The 26,751-nt window shown below is 54.5% G+C and overlaps 1 protein-coding gene across 3 annotated transcripts; it reads right to left on the bottom strand.

Moving 5' to 3' along the window:
- Window positions 1–290: 290 nt before the first annotated feature.
- FAM234A (family with sequence similarity 234 member A) lies at window positions 291–25,607 on the bottom strand. 3 transcript variants are annotated; one of them, XM_040635642.1, is made up of 13 exons: window positions 25,231–25,607; window positions 24,092–24,221; window positions 8,428–8,728; window positions 5,654–5,770; window positions 5,173–5,364; window positions 4,089–4,219; window positions 3,574–3,706; window positions 3,205–3,337; window positions 2,798–2,938; window positions 2,421–2,496; window positions 2,044–2,199; window positions 1,498–1,600; window positions 291–1,406 (listed from the first exon to the last, which is right to left on the bottom strand). In XM_040635642.1, the coding sequence occupies exons 3-13, from the start codon at window positions 8,693–8,695 to the stop codon at window positions 1,195–1,197; spliced, it is 1,662 nt and encodes a 553-aa protein (XP_040491576.1). In that variant the 5' UTR covers window positions 8,696–8,728; window positions 24,092–24,221; window positions 25,231–25,607; the 3' UTR covers window positions 291–1,194. The 3 variants fall into 3 exon arrangements, with proteins under 3 accessions (XP_040491576.1, XP_008694920.2, XP_008694919.2); XM_008696698.2 differs by lacking the exon at window positions 24,092–24,221 and having other exon boundaries at window positions 3,205–3,334; window positions 25,231–25,606; XM_008696697.2 differs by lacking the exon at window positions 24,092–24,221 and having other exon boundaries at window positions 25,231–25,606.
- Window positions 25,608–26,751: the final 1,144 nt, after the last annotated feature.

Consider the following 26,751-nt stretch of genomic DNA (forward strand, 5'->3'; position numbering starts at 1 on the left):
GCTGCCCTTGGAGGACACAGGGGTGCTCAGGGACCCCCTGCCTGTCCTGATGGGAGCATACCCACGTCTACAGGCTGGGCTCCTGACTTGAGCCAGGGTGACCAGGGAGGGATCTTCAAACCTGAGCTGCACTTAGAGGCCTTGCAGAGAAGTCCTCGGGGCCCCATTTCTGATTGGGCGGGGGGGGGGCACTCTGAGACTCTGCTAGAGGGTCCCCCAGCTCTTCCAGCAGCCTGGTCAGCACCAAATCCACTTTGCCCCTTTGGAGCAGATATGAGGCACACACGTGCCCTTTTGGACAGTGCAAACCATTTATTCTGGCTTCTTCCTGCGGTCCCTGGGGTCGTCAGGGCACGGCGAGCCACACAGAGCACCACAGCAGGCCTGGGGCACGGCAAGGCACAAAGGTGAGTCCTGCGTCAGGTGACACCGACTGCTGGGGGCATCTGAGCACCAGGAGGAGGTCAGGCACCAGCCAGGGGTGTGGGGGCCCCGAGGGAGAAGCAGCTCCAGTGCGTACTGAGGGGTGCAGACGGACCCCGATGTGCGCCCTCTGGCCAGTGCCTCAGGACGTTCACAGCACACGCAGACAGCACGGGTCGTCCACGAGCAGCAGGACGGCCTCACAGCTCCACGGCAGCCCTGTTCCTCATGGGCCCGTCAAAGGGGAACCCCAGGGCAAGTTTCCGCTAACCAGGCCACAGTCTTCCCCTCCTTGCTCTGGGAAAGGCCAGGAGCTGGAACTGTCTCAAGGGCCCAGCTGGTGCCTTAAGGTCACCCCAGGCCAACCACCCTCCCAGGCCCCGGGGGATGTGCAGACAAGGGCAGGTGCAGACAGGGACGTGGGAGGGGACTTTCAGGATGGGGCTCTCTTCCCAAAGCCATGGTGCCTCCCGCCAGGTGTGGACGAGTGAGGGTAGTGCTGTAGGGCCCAGCTCTGCCCGAGGTGGCCCAGGGAGACCACGTGAAGGCAAGTGGCCTTGGGTGTGACCCCAGTGGGGCAGAGTGAGGACCTGGGGGGACGTGCTGTGCAGGAGAGGGGAGAGGCCTGGGCATCCCCTCACCCGCACATGTCCCTGCATAAGATGGGATCGGGAGTAGGGGAGTCAGTGCAAACCCAGTGAAAGACCGATTTCCCACAGTGTTAAATCTCAGCAGCTGAAGCCTGTCCCACATGCCCTGCCCACCACGCCGCTAGGCCTCACTCCGGTACCGCAGGCGGGAGAACCGGTCCCGGACAGCCTGGTCACTGTCGGGCCCGCCCTCGGCCAGGCGAACCACCCTACTGCTCGGGACGAGGTCCCGCACCTTGTGCTTGGCCACAGAGACCATGCCAGGCGTGTCTGGGCTAGTCGGGCCCGTCAGGAGGACGCAGGCGGCATGGCGGCTTGGCTCGAACAGGACCGCTATGGGAGACATGGGTCGTCAGGGCGCTCCGGACCAGCCAGAGCGGACGGACAGCAGGCAGAGCCCCAGCCCTCGGGGGGCCGCACTCACCTTGGAAGGCGACGATGTTGGCAGAGATGTTAGCCAGCTCCAGCAGGACGCCAGGCAGGGTGGGGTGAAACATGTACAGGCTATGCTGGGCGTCCCTGGGCTCCTACAGCAAGAAGCACAGTGCGCATGGGGCTGACGGGGCTCGGCCGACACCACGTCTGGATCCGGGGCGCCGGTGTCCCGCTGAACGCTCGCCCTCTCAGCACACTCGCAGAGCGGCCCTACCCGGAGCTGTGTCCACAGGGTCCTCAACGGTGCAACCCCTTCTACTCCTCTCCCCCAACCTGACCCTGACCCTCGAGGCGTGCATTCTCCAGCTGGAACTCTGTGCCTGGCTCGCCCCACGTACACCCCCCTTCGTTTCCAGATCCCTATCAGCTGCCGCAAGGCAGGCCTCAGCCCCCACCTCCCTAGTGGTCCACGGCTTCGATGTATGCACACCCAGTCACCCAGTCAGCTCCCAGGTGCCTTGAGGCCGGACCTAAGCTGGCCTCTGGTCTCTGGCCCTGGCACGGGCTGCCCCCTTAGTCCATGCCCTGCCCGTACTGTCTGGTTGGTGCCCATCAGCTCGTGGAGGCCCCAGAAGAAGAAGGCTGAGCGGTGGTCTGCGGTTGGCAGGCTGGCGGACGGTGGATCCCCGGGGAGGCCTGGGAGAGCCTGGTTCCACAGGAGAGCTCCGGTGCTGAGGTCCAGGAACAGGATCTGGGACGGAGGAGACAGCATGGGGCGTCACAGGTGGGGCCTGCACAGACCCAGGGGCCCCAGCCAGGCCAGCCCTGTGGGAGCTGCGCCCCAAAGGCAACCAGGATGTCTCGCCAAGGCCCCTCTTGTGCTCCCTCAGCCTCCCAGTGCGGCCCCGTCTGCTGTTCCGACTACTGTCCCTCAGCTACGAACAACGGGGGGGCCAGAGAGGATGAGCCAACCTGTCTGTCAACGCCGGTTCCGTTTTCAATGACCACAGCCAAGGTGTCAGGTTTGTAGTGGCCGAGGATGGGTTTTCTGCAAGGACAGGGCAGGACAGTTCACACGGGGCCTCTGTGAGAAGATGCCTGGGAACAGGCACACCACCCCGTCCCCCTTGGCTGCACCCGGACGGGGCCTGGACGGGAAGCCGAGGCCAGGGTGGAGGGGGTTTCACCGGCCCCTCTGGTGCAGGGCAGCACCAGGGGACAGGCAGGAGGCCCTTGGCTGAAGCACTCAGACACCCCCCACCCACCTCAGGCCTCATCCCAGGGCTGCCAGGGGACAGGCTGCGGTGCCCAGCTTGCAACCGCTGCCCAGTTCCTGGAGAAAGACGTACCTCGAGACCTGGGCTGCGCTGAAAGTCCACCTGGGTACCAGGTCCTGGCCACCCACCAGCACGCAGGCCTCTGAACTCACGAGCAGCAGGTCCTCACCAGCTTTCCCGGGAACGTTCATCAGGTAGTGGATGGCTCCAGGGCTAAGGGGACAGAGCAGAGGGACATGACGGGGGCACGGACCTCCTGCCGGGCTGAGCAGTTTGCCCCGTGTTCCCTGCCTCTCCATTTAGGGTAAGACAAGACACTGGCTGTGTGCAGAGATGAAGGGGAACCCCCTGTCACTGGGCCCTGCACTGAGTTTATCTCAGCTGCTGTACGCCTGCTCCCCACGTCTGAGCCCAGGACAGCAGGCAGGGCCACGCCCATCGGCCCGCGGCCACCCGTGCAATCCCCCGTCCAGACCTACCTGCGCCACAGCGGCCCGGGGGCGGTGGCGTTGAGCATGCCCTCCCAGAGCGGGTCTCTCTTCAGCGGGCTCCCGCTCCCGGTCGCCTTCTCGTGGAGACCCTTCACAGAGCAGCCGCAGAGGGAGCCTGCTGCTGGAAGCACAGGAGGGCCTCAAGACGCTGCTGGCCGGGAGCACGCCACCCCTGGCCCTGCTTCCAGGACACACGGTGCCCTCCCTGAGCCTCGGGGGCTGATACCCTCTGGCCTCCTGAGCCTGTCAGTGACAAACTCGTGTCCTGCCTACGGTCCCCGGTTCCTCCCTCTGCCTTCTCGCAGGTGCACGGCTTCCAGGAGACGGACAGTCCTGGGAACGGCAGGCACCACATACCGCAAGGGAAGAGGATGTAGTGAGCACCCGCCCGGGTGACGTGGAGGAGGGAGCCAGCGGTCCCGCCCACACCAAGGCTGCCTCGGTGGCCAATCTGGTGCCCCGTGCTGCCCGAGTAGATGTAGCCGCCAACCTGGAACACGGAGAAGAGAAGGGGGTCAGAACCCTCCTGGTTTGAGGGAAGACCACTCTGAGTTAAGTGTGTGGTGTCAGGCGTCTGCACACCGTCCTGGAGACGCGCGCAGCCCCACGGCACCTACGGGGCCCCCGCTCTCCATGCCGCAGCGGCACCCACGGCCAAGCGCGCACTCTGCCGTTCTTGGGGAGGCCCAGAGCCACCCAGGAGCAGAGCTGCCCCAGCGTGCTGGTGAGCGGGTGCCAGCAACTGGGGGCCCTGCACACGTCCCCCGACAAATGCTCAGGCCCAAGTTGTGCCCAGGAAGTGAAAGTGGACGAGGGGCAGAGAAGAGGCCTCATAGCGATGGGCCAGCGTGACCCGGGAAGGGGGGCAGTACCTCCTTTTCCTCCTGGGTGAGAACCAGCAGGTCTGGGGCCCCGTCGGCATCGACATCGGGAAGTTGGAGTAAAGAGCTCAGGATGGAAGCGTTCCTTCCAAAGCTGCTGGGGTGGCTCCACAGGGTCTCCCCTAAAACCAAGCACAACGTCACCAAGCACTGGCTCCAGGTTCCCTTCCGCCGCGGGCTGGCAACGGTGAAGAGCCCACACTGAGAAACGGAAATGCCCGCCAGCAGGAGGCCAGAGGCCAGGGCAGCGGGCGCACCCCTGGGCAGTCGAGGTCGTCACACCAGAGCGTCAGATGCGTCGCCACTGGAACCACAAAGCTCCGCCTTCCTGTCTGCTTCCCCTGTGTCTTCTCATTTTTGGCTCTAGAACATCTTAGGGCCAACACTAACCCTCCCACCTGGATGGACAGGGCCTGACCTGGACACTTGCCAAGCCCTCTGCACCCCTGACCGTTGCTGGAGTCGCAGGTGGACCCTCGCCCCAGGAAGCCCTGACTGAGTCCTGCACACAGGTGGAGATGGAAGGTACGCGCTTACGGCTGGACCCGCGGAACAGCGGCCCTGATGTCACAGCTTCTTTCTTACCCAGGTACAATCTTGTCCACACCCTTTTTAAGACTTATTCTTCACTTCTTAAAATATTTTCAGTCTGCTCTTTATTTTTCTCTGCGTCCTTAAGAGCACGACTGGTAAGGGAGATGCTAAGACTCACCACACCTAGCATCAAAGCACAGGGTTCCTTACGCCCCTGGAGAGGTCTGGGGGCTGCCACGGCCTGCTACACAAAGGCCCAGAGACGAGCACCCGTGCACCCAGAGCCCAACCTTCCCCCGTGCGTTCAACCAGACACTGGCCCGGATGCTGCAAAAGGCCGCTGCTACGGAGCCCCCCGTCTCTGCTGGCCCCACGAGCACAGCGGAGCTGGGAGGCGACAGGACAGGGTGCAGTGGGACTGCTAGGAGGTGGTGCCCCACCCCCGGAACCTTCTTCCCCATCTGGTCCGCTGGTCCTGAGAACACAGGCTGAACCCCCTCAGAGCCTCCCTGTGTGGGACCCCTCATGGGGAACTGCCTACCTGTAAACAGGTCTACGGCGACGAAAGAGCCAGGTCTGCCCATGAGGACGCAGGCAGAGGAAGTCCTGCGGCCCTGCAGCTGTGGGACGGAGCACTGCACAAGCGCCCCGTCCTGGGCTGCAGGCCTCTCCCAGAGCACGCTGCCGTTGGCCCCTGACAGGGCCGCCACAAAGGTGCAGGGGGAGGAGAAGCCTGGAGGGGAGAGACCCAGCTCTGGGGGGCACGGCAGCCCCTCTTCCCCACACCCTGTTCCCGGGCCCAGCCCTGGACCCTACTGCTGGCCCCACGGGGTCAGGAGCTGCGTGGGGGCCAGGGTGCTGGGACCATGGCCTGCCCCCCGTCTCTTTCTAGTCCTCCTGGGAAGGAAGGGCAACGTGCCAGTTTCCCGAAATTCCACCAACTGCTTCCCCCACAGACGGCATAAGGAGAGGGTCCCTCCACCCACAGAAGTTCCTCCTTTTTCAGGTAAAAGCAAAATTACCTTCGTCGGTGCAGGATAGGTTGAAATTGTTGCTGCCGTTGGTATTTTTATAAAGAAAGAGAACATCTTGGATCCTGTCCCTGTTTATGTCTTCCGTAGCCAGAAAGTCATAGGTGACTGGAAAGGAACATGGCAGACTGTACTCCTCGGGACACGCCCGGCTTAAAGGCCAGGCCACGCCTGACACGATCTACTGTGCCCGAGGTTCAGCGCCGGTTGGCACCCACCGGCGCGAGGCCACGCCCAGAGCAGCGGTGCGCTCAGGAAGGAACCCCCTACCGTCTGGGGTCCAGGCGTCTGCACTTCCACACTCGTAAGGGTCTACTTCTCCCTTTCATTCAAGGACTCAAATGATAATCCCCGAGTGTTAAACCCAAACACCCAAAAGTGAAGCTGGGCTTACACCATATACAAAAACGAACTGAGGGGCGTCTGGGTGGCCCAGTCAGTGACGCGTCCGACTCTTGATTTCTGCTCAGGTCGTGATCTCAGGGTTGTAAGATCGAGCCCCGCGTGGGGCTCTGTGCTCTGCTCAGCACGGAGTCCGCTTGCCCCTCTCCCTCTGCTCCTCCTCTACCTCTAAAACAAATAAGTAAAATCTTTACAAAACCAAACCAAACAAAAACGAATTCAAAATGGATCAAAGACCTAAACTTAGGAGCTTCCTGGAATAAAATACAGAGAAAAATCTTCGTAAGGCTGGATTAGGTAACGATTTCTTGAATGTGACACCAAAGGCAATTCAACAAAAGGAAGAACTGACCTCCTGGGGTCCATGAAGACGTAAAGCATTTGTGCATCAAAGGGCACTGGCAAGAGTGGGAGAGAATGTCTGCGATCGTATCTGACAAGGGACTGCTGTCCAGGGAGAGAACCGCTACCAGTCCACCACAAAGACGACCCGCGGCAGAAACGGGCCAAGGACTGGGAGACGCGTTTCTCCTGAGACGACAGATGAACAGACACGCACATGAAAAGAGGCGCACCAGGCGTCAGGAAATGCAGATCCGAACGGTAAGGACGCTACCTCACGCTCTTACCCAGAACCACCGGAAGAAGGGACCCGGACCCCGTTGAGCACCTGAGGGCGCTACACGCGGTGAAACCAGCGGGACACAAAAGGGCGAGTCTTACGTGATTCCCTCCTGCGGAGGCCCCCGGAACAGGCCGACTCAGAGACGCAGGGAGAACAGGAGGAGGGAGAGAGCAGTGGCGTTTACTCGGTACAGTTTCTGTTAAGAGGATTACCAGAGACAGCCATGACGGTTACACAGTGCTGTCAATGTGCCGATGACAATGAGTTATGCTCTTTAAAGGTACATGATGCCTATTTCACTACGATTTAAAAAAACAAACCAAATCCCAGACTCAGGACTTCCAGAATCACGGAGGCAAGAGCGTGGCAAACCCTCTCCCTTGAAACGGCAATATAATGAGACAGAACCGTCAAAAGCAGCCCTATCAGGACTCTGGAAACGGACACAAGGTGTACCACAAATCGAGAAGTGCTTCTTGAGAAAAACCAGGTTGTGGGTCGGGGACGGTCAGCGTCCAACATCTTAAGGCTCCTGCCGTTCTCGCCCTCCACAGCTGGACGCCAGCTGGTGGTCAGTGCAAAGACCAGCAGCTTCCCCTCGAGAGGGGGATGATGCGATCTACAGCCAGATGTCCAGCTACGGAGACCTCCCAGGCCAACAGGGACGGCCAGCCCTGAAGCCAGACACAGGCTGGGATACGGGCGGAGCAGACAGCAGGTAGGAGGAGTGGCCAAAAAGGGGACGCAGATATCCGGAAAGTGAGACGGTAAAAGCTCTTTGTCCTAAGTCCCCAGATCACCCCGGCAGCCTGAGGCTGCACAAACCACAGGGAGGAAGCCTGTTCAGCCCCAGAAAGTACCAGGGGACACGCTGTCACCAACAGACTTGTCTCAGTGAGAGAAGCCGGACTCAAAGAGCCACGTCACATCATTTCCCTTAGATGTGTCCACAGGAGGCAAGCCTGGAGGCAGAAAGCAGCTGGTGGCTGTGTGGGCTGGGGGTTGGGACGCTGGGCATCTTCTAAAACTGGTCTGGGCTAACAGGTGCATAAATGGACTGAAAATCATCGAATCGTACACTTAAAACAAGCGAATGTTTTGACATCCAGATTACACTTCAATAAAAGCTGCAAAAAATAAACACAGAAACATACATTACTCCTCTCTCTCAAGCATCAAATTCTGAATAAAAATGGACAGTGAGGCTTGAACAAGAAACCCCTTCACTGCACGAGACGCCCACACGGGTGTCAAAGCACCATTCCCAGGCCGTCGGCGTTCACGGCCACCCGCGCTCACCCGAGGCGCTCCCATGCCAGGAAAGAAAGGCCAGGATTCCAGGCCGCTGATTTCACGAGGGAGAACGGGTTTGCTGAAGTCCTGCTCAGCCAACGGGAATGTCAGCAGAGCCCTTGAGGAAACCAGACTAGGAAACCTACCGTTTTCACAGCTCACCACAGCCTTCTCTCTAACTCTTCTTCCAGGTGCTCTGTTTTATTCATTTTTTTAATTCCAAAACATAACCAAATGGGCCCCTTTCCTCTATCGGCACAACCCACCCTTCCCACAACGGGAGAGCAGGCCACCATGCTCCCGATTTTCCCCGGAGAGGCTGTCAGCAGCTTCCGAAGTCCCAAGACCCTGGACGTGTCATCGGCAGTCACTTAGGGGACTTACGGGACCCCAGACTCGGGGACACGATGCCGCCCCCACCCCAGGGACAGGGTTGGGGGCACACCTGCTGCACCGTAGTCGGTCCTCCACACCCCCTGGGACACAGGCCGGTCCGGACACGGGATGATGAAGGAAACCACAAACACCACAAAGAGGCAGACAAAGAGCGAAAGAAAAAATGCCACTGTGCGGCATCGGGAGAGGCGGGGCTGCCACGGCGCGCCTTTCAAGCTGTCCTCCGTTTTTGTGGGGTTTCCCGGATTCTCCTGCAGTTTCTTGTCTTCATTTTTCAAGGGGTGGATTTCAGCTTCTAGGTCCTTGCTGTCCATCATCACGTGCACATCGCAGAGCTCCGCTCCTGGTCACTGCGTCAACAAAACAGGGACAGTCACACGGCTGCCGCCCCCGACAGCCTTCCAGGGCTGTGCCGGGCTCAGACTCCCAGCCTGGGTGCAGCCGTGACTGCGACCACCAGCCCAAGAAGCTCTTTGTTTTACTGGCAAACTGCTTGTGCGGAGCAGGCAGGGGGTACGTCCACCCTGAACACCCGGTGTCTCCGGCCTGCTGAGGCCGGTACGAGCCGCCGGAGTGCTAGGGCCCGCGGCAGATAATAAAGCCATGCATTAAACATTAACCAAGCCCCGCGGGCACAGACTGGGCACGCCTGACCCACCTTCCGCCAGTGAGAGGCACAGACGGGAAGGGTGAAACCAACACCCCCCACGGGGGGGCCCTGGTGAAAAGTGTCAGAACTGAAGGTGGGTTCGGGTGTGCCAAGCACGCTCACTGTGTGAATGGAGGCAAACCGCTGGGCTTGACCGTGCCCCACTTCCTGACTTGTGAAGGGAAATCAGGATCTATGTTAGAAGGCCGACGGAAGGACTGAATTTGTCAGTTCGCACAGAGCACTGTGACAGCACCGGACACACAGGAGGCTCACACACGCTAGCGGACCGTCACGACAATGAGACAAGGCGCTCTGGCCGTCCAGCACCATGGCCATTGGTGGAGGAGGAAGGGACAGCGTGGGGACGGGTTCCCGGGCCAGTGCGGCCGGGAGCCCTGCCTCCTGCTGGCCGCACATGGTGAGTGGGCTGAGCTGAGCCGGAGGCACCACCTTGTAAAACGAGGCAGGGAACGCTTCTGAAGATGGCCAGGCCCCAGGACGGAGAGTGCCTGGGTCCCTAGCCGCTGGAACCTCCATCCACACCTGGGTTCTTTATCATCTGAGACAGACAGGATCGTCCAGCTGGTGTGAGGCAAGATATCTGTCATCCAGTTCTTTTTAAACAGCCAAGCTAGTGTCCTAATGAACACAAATTATGGCGAGAGAATGGAAGGGGCTACGTGTGTCCGAGTGGCTACCTACTTGGCTACCCAAAAAGAGAGTCAACAGGTGCTGACTCAGACGGAGAACAAGGACCTGCCAGAGACAGATGGGTGAAAACCAGAGGAAGTGGCCCAGAGTGGTCCCTCTAAGGACAGGTTAAGGAAGACACTCCTTAGGAGACAGGAGACAGGAGACTGCTATTTTTTTTCTATAAACTTTTTACCTTCTGACTGTAACTATTTTTCTCTAATTATTCAATTATTTTAATTGTAGTAGCCTCCCGGGTGACTCAGTCAGTTGAGCATCTGACTCTTGGTTTTGGCTCAGGTCACGATCTCAGGGTCGTCTGGGGCTCTGCGCTGGGCAGGGGGCCTGCGTGGGATTCTCTCTCTGCCTCCCCCTCTGCACCGTCAAAACCTGTGTGTGTATGCATCCATTAGAGTAGCCTTAATTAAAAACACAAAGTGAAAGATGACGCGTGTAGGCAAGAATGTGGAGCAACTGGGACCTCACTGTGTGCTGCTGGGTGGGAATATCACTGGGACAGGGTTAGAGTGTTACCTGTGATCAGCGATTCCACGTCTAGCTGTGTATCCGAGAGAGCTGAACACAGACTCACACAACAGCCTGGAAACAATCGTGCGTGGCTTCACGATTTGTGACAACCCAAACCTCTCTCAACAGACGGAAACCACAATGTAGCAGATCCACACGAGGGGACAGTACTCAGCCCCCAAAAGGCAGGAAGCAGGACACCTGCTACGGCAGGGATGAACCTTGGAACGGCCATGCTTCGTGAGGCACCCGGATGGAAAGACTCCATCGCCACAGGCAAGTCCACAGCCGGGGGCCCTGGTGGCTGCCGGGGTTTGGGGGTGATGACAATGGTGGCACTGTGAATGGACTCATGTCACTCATAACTGTTAGGTGTGTTTTACCACAATTTAGAAAGAAACCCAAACGATTCTGTGTGCATTCTCCTTCGTGCTGACACATGAGTGCCCAGGTCTCGGAAGTCAGAAAAGGCGTGCCCGTCCACGGTAATGAGCTGGACACAGGAGAATCAAACAATGACTCATGACCAGGGACCTCATTAAACCCAAGCACCTGACCTGAGGTGGGGAGGTGGAGTAGGCGTGACGGGCAGGGTAACTAGGGAAAGAGCCGCAGCAGAACCTGGGGTCAGGCTCGATCTCAGGAAAGCTGCTTACGGAGACACACTGTCCCCAAGGAGAGGATGGGTGACATATTTAGAACACACACTTGCCTTCAGAAAAGGAAAGAAAACTGAGTGAGAAATCGGAATGCTGACATTCTTGGTTTTAAAAGCTCTATCTTAATGGGCGCCTGGGTGGCTTGCTCATTTGGGGTCCCACTCTTGGTTTCAGCTCAGGTCGTGGGATTGAGCCCCACATGGGGCTCCTTGCTCAGCAGGGACTCTGCTCGAGATTCTCCCTTCCTTCCCACTGCCACCTCTTGGACACGCGCCCGCACTCTCTCTTTCTCTCTAAAATAAATAAACAAATTTATTTATTTCTTTGACAGAGCGAGACAGCGAGAGCGGGAACACAAGCAGGGGGAGTGGGAGAGGGAGAAGCAGGCTGCCAGTGGATCAGGGAGCCCGGTGCGGGGCTCGATCCCAGGAGTCTGGGATCATGCCCTGAGCTGAAGGCAGACATTTAACAACTGAGCCCCCCAGAGCCCCAAAACACATGGCATCTTTAATCAAGGGCACGGAAAGGTCTGTCACTGGCAGAACTGGTTCAATAACTGCTTGTGATTGATTGTAAGTCATCTGACTGAGGTAAGTGCACGTGTGAGTCACAGAACCCTAAAAGAACACCCTGTCACACTCTAGAGCCTGTTTGTACCTTGGGGCCCTAAGAGCTGATAGTTTTATTTATAACTTTGCAAAGTGCTATTTATGTACGAAACAAAGTGGGGAAACATACGGAGAAGGGGTTCTGTTTACAGAGGACTCCTTTAATGTGTGACTTTTCTTCAGTGTAAACATTTCTACGCCTACTTAAGGACGTCAAGCGAAGTAATACAATCCCAGTGTCGTGCATATTGTCAAAGACAAAAATAAAACCAATTTGCTGGCTTAAAAAAAGAGAAGGATTATTAGCACCAAAACAAAAGAACCCTAAATATCTGTCCAGATGGTCCAAGTGAAAACGGGAGTAGGTTTTGAAGCTGGGTTTGGGAGCGAGCTCTACCTCCCGCTTTGTGGCTTTCCGCAGACTCGTCAACGAGACGTGATTTCCTTGGTCCAGCTGTGGGTCTCTCGCGTGACTTGTGCAGCTGCTGGGAAGGGTGGAGGCCGCGACCGCAGAGCGCCGGGCTCCGTGTGCCTCCCTCTGTCTCTCCTTTCTGCAGGGTCTTCCTCTTCATCACCACCACGGGCTTCTGCTTTCTCCAGAAACTAGGAGATCGCACTCCCCTCATTCGCCTCCTCTTTCCTGTTAAAGGACCTGCTTCGTGTCTAGAGCTGCCCAAGGGGCCAAGGGTCTGTGTTTGACATGCTGAGAACCGGAACTTCTCTAAGCGGCATAGCTCTTCGCATGAAGATTCCCTGAAAGCCTTCCAGTGAGTCTTGCGACCTCCCACCCCAAGGGAACAGCCTCTATACCGGTGCCTCACGGAGCCGTTCCTCTACCACTGGCGGTTTACAAGATGGCGGTACACGATGAACATAGTTCATTTCAGTAGTTACGTGTATCTATTTTAAAGACGTATTTATTTATTTGAGAGAGAGAGAGGGGAAAAGTGCGCACGCACACGCACAGAGCGGAGGCAGAGGGGGAGAAAGAGAATCTCAAGCTGACTCTGCACGGAGCATGGAGCCCCATGCGATCCCAGGACCCTGAGATCACGACCTGAGCTGAAACCAAGAGTCAGAAGCTTAATCGACTGAGCCACCCAGGCGCCCCTGTTGGATCACAGATGTCTTTCCATTTATGGGTAAGGGATTATGGTCTCAGACATCTGATCACTGATAGAGTTTTCTTTGCTGTTTATTTTCAAAGTACCGATACACAGGAAGTTGCAGAGATCACACTGGGAGATCTGGGCTTGCCCTCCACCGGTTTCCCCTGTGGTCACAGTACAACCACAGCACGGTATCACCCTCCAAAAGCAACACAGGTGGACTGTATGCACCCAGCTCCGTGCCATTTTAGCAGGTGTGTGGACGTGAGTGTGCCAACACACAGAACCGCTCCCGGTGCTCTCTCCTTAGAGCAACTCCTCCCCAGCATCTCTAACCCCTGGCAATCACAAATCTCCATTTCTAACATTCTGTCATTTTGAGAACGTTATGTAGATAGAACCACAGTGCAGGAACTTTGAAATTGACCCTGGGGTCCATTATCCCTGTTGTCTCTGTTACTTTCTGTGACTGAGCAGTCCTTCCCAGCATGGAGGGACCAAGGTTTGTTTAACCCCTCACACGCTGAAGGACAGCGGGTTGTTACCAATCCGTGGCTGTTTTAAATACAGTCACTGTGGGGGCGCCTGTCTTGCTCAGTTGGTAGACTGTGCAGTTCTTCATCTTGGGGTCATGAGTTCAAGCCCAAAGCTGGGTGCAGAGGATTACTTAGAACAAAAAGTCTTAAAGAAACTCATTGCGAAAATTCACATGCAGATTTTTGTATGGACGTACATTTTCACTTCCCTGGGATCAACGCCCATCAGTGCAGCTGCTGAACTGTATGGCAATCACACGTCTAGTTTTTAAAGAAAACACAGCTCTGTTGTTTGTTGCATACGTATCTCGGGTTGTTGGACCCTTTTATCTTCACACAGTGTTCCACCCTGTCCCTAGTTCTCTTCTTGCTCTGAGGTCTGCTCTATCCGAGATTCACAGTCAGTCTTCTTTTGATTGAAGTTTGCATGGTTTATCTTTGTCCATCCTTTTACTTTCAATCCATCTGCATCATTAAATAGATATAAAGCATTTTTATCTAAGTCATCTCCACACACAACACGGGGCTCGAGCTCATGACCCTGAGATCAAGAGTCGCACGCTCTTCTGAGCCCACTGGGCGTCCCATGAATCATTATATTTGAAGTAGGTTTCTTTTAGACAGCATATGGGTCATTTTTTTCTATAAATCCACTCTGCCAATCTGCCTTTTATTTTCAGACCATTTACTTTTAAGGAAATTATTGCTATGCTAGGCCTTCAATTTGCCTTTTCATTTTGCTGGTTCCCTGTTTTTTGTGTCTTGGTTTTCTCTTTCCTGACTTCCTATGGTTACCTGGTGTTACTTAGAATTCTAGTTGGATTTGGCTATAGCGTTTTGCACAGGTTTTTGGTCGGCTGCTATGGGTTTCACGTTAGATACACCTAACTTATCACAGTGACTGGTGTCAGCATTTTGCTGGCTCAGATGGAGGGCAGAAACCTTGCATCCCTTAGCCCGTCCGCCTGCCCCTGGACAGCTCTTTCCTCTACTGACACTGAGAACCATATCAACGTACACGTCCTGCTTCAACCACCAGCCGTGACTCAACACTCAGGAGAAGGAAAGTCTACTGTATTTACTCATAGTTTCACTTTTTCTGTTTTTCTTCCTGACATTCCAAGATCCCTTCTTCTACCATTTCCTTTCTGTTTCAAGAATGTGTTTCGGTTATTCTTCTAGACTAGGTCTAGGGCAACACATCCGTTTTCCTTCACGTGATAATGTCTATGTTTCCCATCATTCCTGCAGAGTAACTCCAGGTGTAGGATCCCGGGTTCGAGCAGGTTCTTAGCACGTCCTCCGGTCTTCCCGGTTTCCAGCAAGAAATCTGCTGTCACTGGAATGGTTCTCAGCCTCCTGAACCTGTAAGTTTCTGTCTTCTACCAAACTGGGGGTCTCTTCAGCCATTACTGCAGTTTCCTGGAGCAGAAGCAGCACCTGTGAGATGCCAGCCCAGGCCGTGGGGACAGGGGCTCCGACGTGGGGCTCTGGCCAAACTCCAGCTGTGCTGTGTCCTCCATTTCTGTCCCTGGCTGCTCCAGTGTGTTCTTTCAAGGTGCATTTAAATAGAAGAAATGAGGGGCGCCTGGGGCACTCAGTCGGTTGAGCGGCCAACTCTTGATGTCAGTTCAGGTCATGATCTCAGGGTCCTGGGCTTGAGCCCCACGTCAGGCTCTGTGTGGGGAGCGGCATGTGCTTGGGACTCTCTCTCCCCCGCTCCTCCCCTGCTCATGTGCACCTGCTCTTGCTCTCAAAATAAATCAATCAATCTTAAAAAAAAAAATTCGCTCCCCTGTTCCCTGTGCCTCTCCCCCACCCCCCTGTGCACGTTCTCCCTCTCAAATAAATAAAAAATAGGAGTTGATGAAAGAAAAGTACTAAATGAAATGATTTTTTAAGAAGATTTTATTTATTTAGTTGACAGAGCGAGAGAGCACAAGCAGGGGGAGCGGCAGGCAGAGGGAGAAGCAGGCTCCCCACTGAGCAAGGGGCCCTTTGTGGGACTCGATCCCAGGATTATGACCCGAGCCGATGGCAGACGTTTTTACCAACTGAGCCCCCCAGGCATCCCAGTGAAATTTTAAGGTATTCTGCAAATATGGTCAAAGTCCCGAGCCGTACATGAGTGAAGTCTGGAGGGACGGCCGGTGGTGGAGCAGAGACGCTGGCGCACCTCCGTTGTTGCCCCGTCCTAACTGAGATCTGCTCTCCCAGAACCACCCCGATCCAGATTCTGTGCGCGGCAACCAAGTGTATAAAGAGCACCAGGTGATTTTCACCTGGTACGCTTACAGTGCTGCTCACATGACTGGACAGGCCCTGAAAAGCCTAACCCCAACGCTTTCCCGTTGGTAAGTCTGCCCAGAACATCCTTCCCTTTCAAATCCCATCCGTCTCTTAAGGCCCACAGCAAATGGACCTTTTTTTTTTTAATAAAGATTTTATTTATTTATTTGACAGAGAGAGAACACAAGCACGGGGAGCGGCAGGCAGAGGGAGAAGGAGAAGCAGACTCTCTGCTGAGCAGGGAGCCCGATGTGGGACTCGATCCCGGGACCCTGGGATCATGACCTGAGCCAAAGCCAGACGCTTAACAGCTGAGCCCCCAGGCGTCCCAAATGCATCTTATTTATGAAAACTTTTCTGATTTTTCTAACCGAATAGGACCCAAAGCCAGTCAACATTTCTGGCTATTTGGGGTGGGGTGGGGTGGGGACGTCACAATTTAGGAACACTGATTTCCCACCTAATCTAAGTCATGAAGAAGGGCACAGTTCAGGGGAGTGGCGGGGCCTGGAGGTTCACCCCCTATCTGGAGCACCTTGGCCATATTACCTACCTAGCCTCTCCGTCTGCACAGTTCTTGCTTGCCCAAGAGATCTTGGCAAAATTAGGTAGAAAGGGATTTTGTTGGAAAGAGATTGGACAGTATCCTGACTGATGGGAAGACTAGTGAACTACACTCAGGACATGGGTGGACATCCAGAGACGCTAGGTGGTCAAGACCACAGCAAGACCGTGGCCATGGGAGTAAAACCCCTGGGGCGAGGCTCCCAGGCCTCTGGACACTGCCTTGCCTCCCACGGCCTCTCACAGGGTGCTCCTCCAAAGTCAGGCTGGGCACCCCTCAAACTGTCAGCTCTCCCACAACCCTGTATTCTCAGGTGGGGCTTTCCAGGTGCGGCTGGTACCCCTCCCTCCCCCACACCTTCACCCTGTGCTCTGGAGAAGTCTGGAGATGGCAGGAGACAGCCCGAACAAAGTCCTACGGAAAAAGAGAGCAAACACTACCCCGAAGGAATAACTCCTTTTAAACGTAGAGAAATAACGTGCAAATGTTAACATCTGGGCTTCCCAGTCCTGTGGGTTGAGCCACCTAGTTTCCTGGAGACATTGTGTTACCCTGTGAGCAACGCCAAAGGCCACAGTCCTCACCTTGGGCGAAGTCTGACCTCACAGGTGTATTTTTATATTGGGGCCAATAGTAAACAATTCTGAAAAGTAGGATATTAAATTCTTCTTTGTAACAGCTTTGAGCATTCAGAAGGCTTCGTATGGGAGGGGAGGCGTAGGACCAGGGCCAGTGGAAGCGCCGGGAGCAGCTACGGCGGCCACGGGGAGATCTGCGCCCCTCTGGGAGGGGTTCATGCGCACTGACAGGACCCAGGACGCTGCGACCTGGATGCCTGAGGACTAGCGGCGGAACCCACACACCGACTTCCAGCTCTGGCCCCCATCGCTGTAAGCGCAAGCTGTCTCTGAGTGTTTCTGAATGAATCACCCGCTCACTCCAATTACTCTTAACAATTGCTTTCTTCTTCTTTTGTTTAATCATTAATAGAGTTCCAAGACTTTGTCCCAGTGAAATGAAAGATACTTCATAATAACAAACAGATAAAAGACACTGTGAACCTCCTCCAGAGTTTCCATTCTTTAAGAGAAAACCCAACCTGGTAATACAACTGTCCTTTCGTCAGAACAAATGGAGGCGGACATACGGAGAGAGGTGACCCCACCATTGACTCCCTCGGAGCGGACAGCACGTCACACCCAGCAGCGCTCTCTAGAATGGCGAGCCGAGCTGGGGCTCTGGGGTGAGCACACAGGCAGGGCGGGTGCAGGAACTGGGGGGCAGTAAGGGATGGGGAGCAAGGAGGAAGCCGCGGCCTGGGAGTCCTTTGTCCTGACAGTTCTGTACCTGATATCTGTGATGGCACCGCTGGCTGCACGGATGCCCCCCCCACCCCCGTGATAAAATCTCACCCAACGAGACCCACACACACAGGAGTGCACGCGGTAACTGGAGAGATGGGAGAGTACGCCCGCAGCCTGGCCGGCGGCCTGTGCCAAGGTCAATTTCCTGCTTCTGATAACGCGTGCAGTTATGTAAGACACTGAACGGCACGAGGACAGCTCCACACAGTTTCTGTAACATCCCGAGAGTCTATAATTAGTTCAAAATAAACAGTTAAAAAAAGAAAAAAGGAAAACCTTTGGCAAGAGGGTGGGGCTCGGAGCTTCACACAGGCGGAGAGGAAGAACTAGCTTCCCCGGGCAGCCCGGGCCGCCTCCCCCTACCTTAGTTGGAAGCTCTTTTGTTCCCCGGGCTGCCCCCCCCTACCTTAGTTGGAAGCTCTTTTGTTCCGAAGGCAGGGACTCTGTGTGCTTTGTTCTGTTTGTTTTTGGCAGAATATCAACAACAATGGAGTTCTGTGGTAACTTGAAGGCATCTGGAAGAACAGCCAAACCCCGACAGCCTACAATTCTCCATTTCAAAATAATGCCCAGCTTTCTGAAAACCACGCCTCGCCATCACTTCCCTTCCCGCTGTGGAAAAGAAAGACACTCGCAGTAAGGACAGCGCAACAAAACACCCAGAGCGCAAAGCCAACGCCAGGGTTCACTCAGGGTCACGGAAGTAAGTCCAAGGACGCCGCTAATGTAAATGCCCAAAGGGATGGGAGTTTTCTCTGCGGAACAGCCTCTACTCCCTGCCCCAGGGCTTGGAAAAGGTGTGTGCGCTCGAGATCAAACTGCCCAGAGACGCCCTCTCCGCGGCCCAGGTTAACACTCTCTCCGGGAACTCTGATCCCAGCCACCCCCGAAACCACAGCTGTGGAAGGCTGACAGCTCCACAGCCCAGGCTTTGTCTTAAAAAACAGAACCCCAGGGCGCCTGGGTGGCTCCGTCTGTGAAGCGTGGGCCTTCAGCTCAGGTCGTGACCTCGGGGTCCTGGGATCGAGTCCTCATCGGGCTCCCTGCTGGGCGGGTACTCTGCCTCTCCCTCTCCCACTGCCGCTCTCCTCCCCCTGGCTTGAGCTCTCTCACTCTGTCTAGTAAATAAAATCTCAAAAACAAAAACAGAAGCCCAAACAAGCCAGTCACCAGAAGTTTCCTCAGTCCTGTCATTAACCTCACAGGACCTAGGAGTGGGCGCCCAGAGCCAGTACTTCACCCTCCCATGACTGACCTGGGTTTCTCGGGGCTCTTTCTGCTGCAAAAAAAGTTTCCAAGGAAAGAACACAAAGGACGTCTTTCCAGGTGAAGTCTACCCCGACCGGACTCCCCACCCAGCCTTTTCAGCGTCAGCTTACGACACACCCGAACACTTCTCACGCTGCGAAGTGCTTTCAGCCCTCTGCCACCTGGCAGCGAAACCGCGGGTGAACACAGTGATCTTGTGGGGAGTCTGGGACAAGGACACAAAATCATCCCCGGCTGGTGGCGGAGGAGCTCCCAGACTCCCCAGGGCACGCGCTCTGTGCGGCCTGTGCTCAGGAGCAGGTGGGCAGAGGCGGCTCAGACCATCCGGAGGCAGCGCTGGGTAGGCCTGCCGTCCACGCTGCAGCGCCGAGGACAGCACGGGGACTGCCCCCTGAGGGACAAACCTCTTCCCTCCCGGCTAAGAGTCTGGGGCTCACAACCCAGGTAGGAGAAGCGGCGCCAAGTGCCAACCCCATCTGCCAAGAGGCTGAAAAGTAGAGCGCCCAAGATCTCTCCCCAAACTAACTTTGTACCGTCTAGGAACTGTTGGTTTTTTCCCCCCTTTGTTTCAAATTGTAACTTCTGTTGTTAAATTCCCCATAGAGAGGGAAAAAGAGAAGCGTAAAAGGTGTTCTGCCTCTAACAGCACAGTGAAACACCTGCAAACCACACACCTGGAACAAACCACATCCCTGACTTCAAGGGGGTTTAGGTATTAGTCGTCATTTGCTAGCACAGGAAAGACCCAGAGCCACAGGCCTGTGGGCTTCAAATACGCACAGCCAGGTAAGAGAGGCTTCTGCGAGCCCCACCTGGGGACACGATGCTCCCCTCTGTGTCGGCGACACTGAATGTGAGAAGCAGGAGAGGAGTCCTAGGGGACTGGCAACATGCGTTGACACAGAGTCAGTGCGTCCAAAAGGAGAACAATGCTGCTTTGTGTGCACGAAATTAAATGAACATCTTCCAGCTACCAAAATGGAATTGAGAGCTTTTTATCAAACATCAAAGCTGTTCTATCTGTAAAGGATGAAGAGAAGATAACACATGAAAAAGGCCTTGAGGTGAAGAGGCTGGCATCCAACATCCTTTTGGGTCAGTTCTAACAAGCTGGTGGTCTCAAGGACAGACAGGCACTGACTCATGGGATTCCAAGACAGTCACTGACTGGGATTTTCTCCTGTCAATTCTGAGTTATCAATGTTAAAACTAAAAGTCCACTTTTTTTTTTTTTAAAGATTTTATTTATTTATTTGACAGACAGACAGCCAGCAAGAGAGGGAACACAAGCAGGGGGAGTGGGAGAGGAAGAAGCAGGCTCCCAGCAGAGGAGCCTGATGTGGGGCTCGATCCCAGAACGCCGGGATCACGCCCTGAGCCGAAGACAGACGCTTAACGACTGTGCTACCCAGGCGCCCCTAAAAGTCCACTTTTTGACTTAATGTCAAATAAAAAGCAAAGAAACGAAGAGAAATGTGACAGAGGAGAAAGAAAATGCATGAAAAGATGTGACCCTAAGGCCACCTGGAGACACAGGAGCACATTGCCCGCCCGTGGGCATGGCCCCGGTTGCTCTCCCGGCTCCCCGTGACCTCGGGTGTGTCTGGGTGTGTCTGCTCGAGGCCACCGCAGCTGCCACACCTGTCCTCCCTGGAAGGCAGGCTGTCGCGTCCACGGTGGAAACCCCAGTGGTGGGTTAGGGTAAAATCGAACAACAGCCCAGGCAGATGATCGACATTTCAAGGGGGCGAGAGTGTCCCCGTGTCCGCTGTTCCGCCAAAGGCTCTTTCTCTACAACAGTTTGCTGAGTCAGAGAGAATAGAAAATGGAAATTAGAAAAGTCTCACTCTAATTGCTAATGGGTGAAGAAAGTATACAAATTCTGGCAAGAGCAGAAAGAAAACTGGCAGGACAAGTCACTGGCAATTTTACAGACATTATACAAGTAAGTAGGGGGTCTAATTTTTCAAACTAAAATTTGATCTTTTTTCTTTTTTTCTGAAAAGACCATTGCAGGGTACTTTATGAAGAAATCCCCTGCTAACTTTTAGAATTTGAACTTGACAGCATTCTTCTGAGGGAACTTTCAGAGCATGCCCCACTGTCCTCTATGCTCCGGGGCCATCTCTGCACAGACCTCAGGGTCTGGGATCACTAACCCTGTACAGCAGGGGTGTCAGCTGCTTGTCCCTGCAGCTGGTTGCTCTGCATACTAGCAGTTCATGACTGTCTCCTACCTGAGGAGGCCACGAGCAGCCCCGGTATTCTGACAGCCCCTCAACGGCAGGTGTCTCAGAGGCACCCACGATACCCAAGTAGGCCGCGCTGAATCTCTGGCTGAGCAAAGCAGAAGCCAGACAATGACAGCTTAGTGTTCTGCTGTTCACAGACGAATAACTATTCCTCTCTTCCCCAAGAAAATCATCTAAAGACAAAGAACGGGCCCTTCATCGTCTTCCAAACAAGAACAAATGGGAAGGTCACGGTTCCTGCATAAAGGTACACGGTCAGCGCCCACGATCCTGGGCACACAGGTTGCTCCCCTTATGCGACTGCATGACGGGAGTGGTGGACGGTCCCTCCCAACATCTAGCTGCACTCCGGACGGGTAACTATTACACAGAATAACTGTTACAGTTTGTCCAGAAAACAGCATGGAGCAGCCTTTTCCCTGAATTCTAAGGCAGATTTCATTCCCTTTGACTGCTACACCAGTGTTATTTCTTGTCCTTACAGTAAGGGAAGGGGATGTGGGGGGAAGCAAAAGCCCTTAAAAAGAGAAAGCATAACTCTTACTCCATCACTTCTGACCAATTCTGTAAGACCAGTAGGTCTTTAATTTACTTACTTTTTATAATTATTTATTTTTTAAAACCTTTTGTCATGTAAATGTTTAAATATTCCTAAAAGTAGGGCAACCCTCTCAGATCCCCTCCCTCCTTGGGAGCTTACCTTGCTTTGCTGCCCACCAACCAGGGTCAACAACCACCAACACACGGCCGATTGAGCGCTTGTCCCCTACACCCCACCTCCAGTCTTTCACGACTACACTCGAGAGCGCTGTGGCTGGACCCGTGGCTTTCTCTGCTGCTCTTCACCTAGGAATCAGCACTCTTCTTTTTTTTTTTTTTTTTTGGACATCTCATCCAAACAAGCTAAGCTCCATTATAAATTTTATAAAGAAAAAGTGGGAACAGAATTCATAAAGTTTATAAAGACCAGTTTTGAGTGCGATTAGAGTAAGTGTTGAAACATCCAGCAAACCCTACGGACTCCAAGGTCTGTCCCTCTGCGGTTGAGCTCCACCCCCAACAGCCGCTGCTCCAGGTGCTGTTCCTACAACGTCTCACCTCGGTTTCTGGAGCCCTCTCCAGCTTTCTTTCCTCGATGCTGCAAGAGACATCTTTCTTTCTTTTTTTTTTTTTTTAAATCTTTTTTTTTTTTTAAAGATTTTATTTATTTATTCGACAGAGATAGAGACAGTCAGCGAGAGAGGGAACACAAGCAGGGGGAGTGGGAGAGGAAGAAGCAGGCTCATAGCGGAGGAGCCTGATGTGGGGCTCGATCCGTAACGCTGGGATCACGCCCTGAGCCGAAGGCAGACGCTTAACCGCTGTGCCACCCAGGCGCCCCAAGAGACATCTTTCTAAAATACCTCCTGAAAATGTCATTCCCCTGCTTAGAACTCCTGAACGACTCCTCAGGACTTCAGAACAAAGCTCAGGCCCCTCTTCAGTCCCCCACTGCTAGTGTTACATCTCTCCAAACCCTACATCCAGTCTCTGCTCCCCAGTCACATGCGGATCTGTGCACACTGCTCCTCTGCCCTTCTTCCTCTAGTAACCCCATGTGCCTTCAAACTGCGCTCTACGTGACCTCCGTGCTCACACTCATCAGTCCTCATAAAGCCACCAGTGGGACCTACCCCCAGAATGCAAGGGGACTGAGGGCCTACACTTGTTTTAATTGCCTTTGTTTTTCCAGGACCAAGCACAGTGCCTGGCGTAAGATAAAACACATTCACATGTCTGAACAAATGTCCACACCGTGCTCTGCTCTGCTCACGTTCTTTTCTTGGAAGAGTAATTGTTAATGGATTTATTAAGCATTGCTTTGAAATCTACAGCTTGCAAAAGCAGCTAACTCTTAAAACCTAATTTTAAATAATGGTATAAATCACCTGTAAGGGGCACTTTGACTACCTGACATCCATTCTCTCTAGTAACAGCACCTTCATTTCCCTTGGGGAAAACCACTTTCCCACATGCTCAACGTAGTTCTGGTGGGACTCACCCCCACTTTGAGGAGGGCCCCTTACCCAGGTCCAGCTAACTGATTAGAGCCCAGATGAATATTAGGCCCAGAATTCACCCGGAACTATAGGGAATAGGCACCCTTTTCCCACAGGAGTGGTAAGTAGAATGCCGTTTTAAAATTTGTTCACAAACTCTGATGTGCCTCCCTTCAAAGGTGAAGTCTTTTGTACTTAATAATGCTGACAAATAGAATACAGCACAAGTCACAGAATCAGAATTCCTAAGCGAGGCCACAAAAAGCACCGTGGCTTCCATCTTCCCCGCTCGCTCTCTCCGCCCACTCACTCTGACGGAAGACCACCGTCATGGGAGGGCACAGCCCTGTGGAAAGGCCCACCAGGCAAGGAAATAAGGACTTCTGCCAACAGGCAGCAAGGAACTGAGGCCTCCGGTCTCTGGCCATGTGAGCGTGCCACCTAGAATCAGACCCGGCAGTCCTGTCCAGACTTCAGATGACCACAGCCGCAGCCGATGTTTGGTTCCAACCAGATGAGTCTCTGAACCACAGTCACCTCACTAAGCTCCTCCTGAATTCCTGACGAACAGAAACGGACATAATAAATGTTGGATGTTTGGGGGGCCTGGGTGGCTCGTTAAGCGCGTCCAATGCTTGATTTAGGCTCAGGTCATAATGTCAGGATCCTGAGATCGAGCCCTGCATTAGGCCTCCTGCTGGGCACAGAGCCTGCTTGGGACTCTTTCTCTCTCTCTCTGCCCCTTCCCACCTCTAAAAAAACCAAACAAATAACAAAATAAAGGTAGGATGTTTTAATCCATGAAATTTTCTTAAAAGATTTTATTTATCTGTCAGAGAAAGAGAGCACAAGGAGGGGGAGCGGCAGGCAGAGGGAGAAGCAGGCTCCCGCTGAGCAAGGAGCCCCATGTGGGACTCGATCCCAGGACCCCAGGGTCATGACCTGAGCTGAAGGCAGTCGCTTTACTGACTGAGCCACCCAGGTGCTCCAATCCATTAATTTTTGTGTTGACTTTTATGCAGAAGCAGGTAACTAAGTAAGTAGGTAGCATGGAGGCAGGAACCTGAGAAAAAAGCCAACAGAGAAACAGGGCAAAGAGAAGGTATGTGAAAGGATGGGGGACCAACAAGACCTCCCCCCCCCCGACCATTACCATGTTCTGATGACCTCATGTAAGGTCCCCTTCTATTGGGCCCTCCTATTCTTGGTCCTCTGAACTTTCCCGTATGAAAGCCAGTAGAATCCCTCCATCGGTTGAACCGGTGTTAATGGATTCTCAACACCTGTAGCCAAAAGCATTCCAACCAGTGCGATAAGGTCCAGAGAGCTGGTTTAAAATGTGCTAACGAAAGTCTACGTGACACTCGGATCATTTCCGCCTCACCCTTCCCTGCCCCATACTTTGTTTTTAGCGTGCTCTTTCTCTCTCCCTCTCTCTCTCTCTATTTTAAAGATTTAATTTATTTATTTGACAGAGAGGGAACACAAGCAGGGGGAGCTGGACTGGGAGAAGCAGGCTCCCTGCTGAACAAGGAGCCGGATGCAGGGCTCGATCCCAGGACCCCAGGTTCATGACCAGAGCTGAAGGCAGATGCCTAACACTGAGCCACCCAGGCGCCCCCCGCCCCATGCTCTATATTTTGCTTATTATCTGTATCCTTCCACAGAAACGGAGCTCCTTGCGGACAGGAATCCTGTTCTGTTGAGTGCTGTACTCTCAGCCCCTAGAACCTTGCGTGGCACCCAGCAGACACTCAGTGTTTGCTAACCGAAACTGCTCTAACTGCATGCTCCCTGAGAAATTGCAACCAGGGAAGTGGTGCAATCCGGCGGCGGCACCAGAAAGGCATTACCAGCCGGCACCTGGAGAGGAGCACATCACACGACCTCCCTAGCTGAAATCACACGGGTTCTGAGAACCCGAAAGTAATTGCATTGCCTTCTCTGATATCTTATCAGTCTGCTCAAGGTCAGACTCTCAGTCAGATCGCTGCCAGTAAACTCGCAGGGGAGCAAGGACTCTCTGAGAGCGACCTTGCCTTCTTCCCTTGCGAACTCTCTCTTGTCCAGTAAGACAGGCTACGTCTGTGAGTGATCTCCGACATACACGCGTAAACGTCAGCTGACCTCAGGTTACTCTGCCAGGTCAACGTCCCGGTGAGAGGACAGAGGCAGTGTCTGAACTCGGTGAGAATTCCCGTGCACCTTCTGTTTTCGTACTCCTACATTGCACGTCGCACTCGGCAACCCGTGCGGCACCCTCCAGAGCACAAATCGTAAAGGTAGGCTTACCAGCCGTGCAGCCAACGTGGGGCGGGAAGCTTCCTACTGGGAGTCAGTCCTGTCTTTGGGGAAACGGAGGCTGGAGCCGACCCCTCCGGAATCGGACTTGCTGGCCCGCTGGGGCTGGAGGGCCGGCGGAGCTGGCTGGTCCCTGCTCTGCGGCAGCCTCTCCACCCACACGGACGCGCGTGGACCCGATGCCGAGCGAGGCGGGCGACACCGTGGGCGGGGTCTCGCTGGGCTGCAGCCTCCCCGCGGCCGGATCGCCCAGGCCGAGAAGAGCGATCGCGACGAAAGAGGTGGGGCCCGCGCGAGCCCCGCCGCGCGCACGCGCGAGGAGGACGAGGCCGCGCTCGCTCACCTGGCGCCGTGCTCCTCGGCCCCGCCCCCGAGCGTCACTTCCGGCCGGGTGGAGCCGAGGCGGAAGCGCGCGGATCGAGTCGCGTCCCCATGGAGGCCCGTGATTGCTGAGCCAGCGGCAGGCGGCCGCCGCCCCGGTGTAGGCGGCCGGGTGTGGGGTCGCGCGCCGAGCCGGCTCGCGTGGGGATCGGGCGCCGCGGCCGCGTGGGCCTGGGCGGCCCCTGGCCTTGAGGTGGGACCGCCTGCGGCTTTGTTCTGCTTCCCCGGGCTGGCGCATCTTTGCACACGTTGTGCTGGCTGCGGCATTTCCCCCGAAGCGCCCGTGCGGGCGGTGGGTCCGTCTTTCTGTGGAGTGGTTTGTCTTTCTCTGGTGGTTTCGTTGCGCTCTGCTCACGGTACCGTCTCTGCCAGTGGTGTGTGTAGTAAATATCGCCGTCCGTGGTGCCTTTGACGAACACAAGTCTGTTTTAATGTAGAAAGATGGATCAGTCTCTTAGGGTTAGTCCTCTTGTGCCTTGTTGGAGGAGTCCTTCCCTGCCCCTAATAAGTCTCCCACATTTTTCCTAGTGGTTTTAGAGTTTTCATTTTAACAGTTTTTAATAAGATTTGGAATAGATTTAGGTAAGGAGACTACTTGCTTTTCTTCATAGTGTGGATAACAAGGAGTGCTAGTGCCATTTATTGAGTTATTCTCTCTTTTCCCCAAGGGCACCTGCCACATTTAAAAACACATCTGGATATGCATGGGTGTCTTTATTTATTCTAATGCTCACACGGGGTGTTCTGGATCAGATCAGATTTCTTACTGGCTACCCCATAGTAATAATAAGCATGATGAGTCCCCCCACAGCCTTTACCTCCCAGGGAAACACAAAGAGAACCAATGGAGTTTTTCCCGAAGTGAGTGGCCAAACAGAACATCCGTGAGGGATGAAGAAAAGGGACGTTGCTTATAAAGGGGAAGAGGCAGCTGTCCTCCCGGCTTAAAAGGGTGTCCCCACTCTAGTCCTTTGGTATGTTAATGAGTTTCTCCTGGGGCCAGACTGCCCCAGTGTGTCTTGGCTAGGCTTTTAGGACCTAGAGATGTCTCCAAATTTCTGGGCCTCAGTCCTTGAAGTGTAAATACCTGGGAAAAGAACACTGTATTCTCCCCAATATTAGGCATCTAAT

Source organism: Ursus maritimus, unplaced genomic scaffold (assembly GCF_017311325.1).
Source record: "Ursus maritimus isolate PB19 unplaced genomic scaffold, ASM1731132v1 scaffold_2, whole genome shotgun sequence".
In the NCBI taxonomy this organism is placed as follows: Eukaryota; Metazoa; Chordata; class Mammalia; order Carnivora; family Ursidae; genus Ursus; species Ursus maritimus.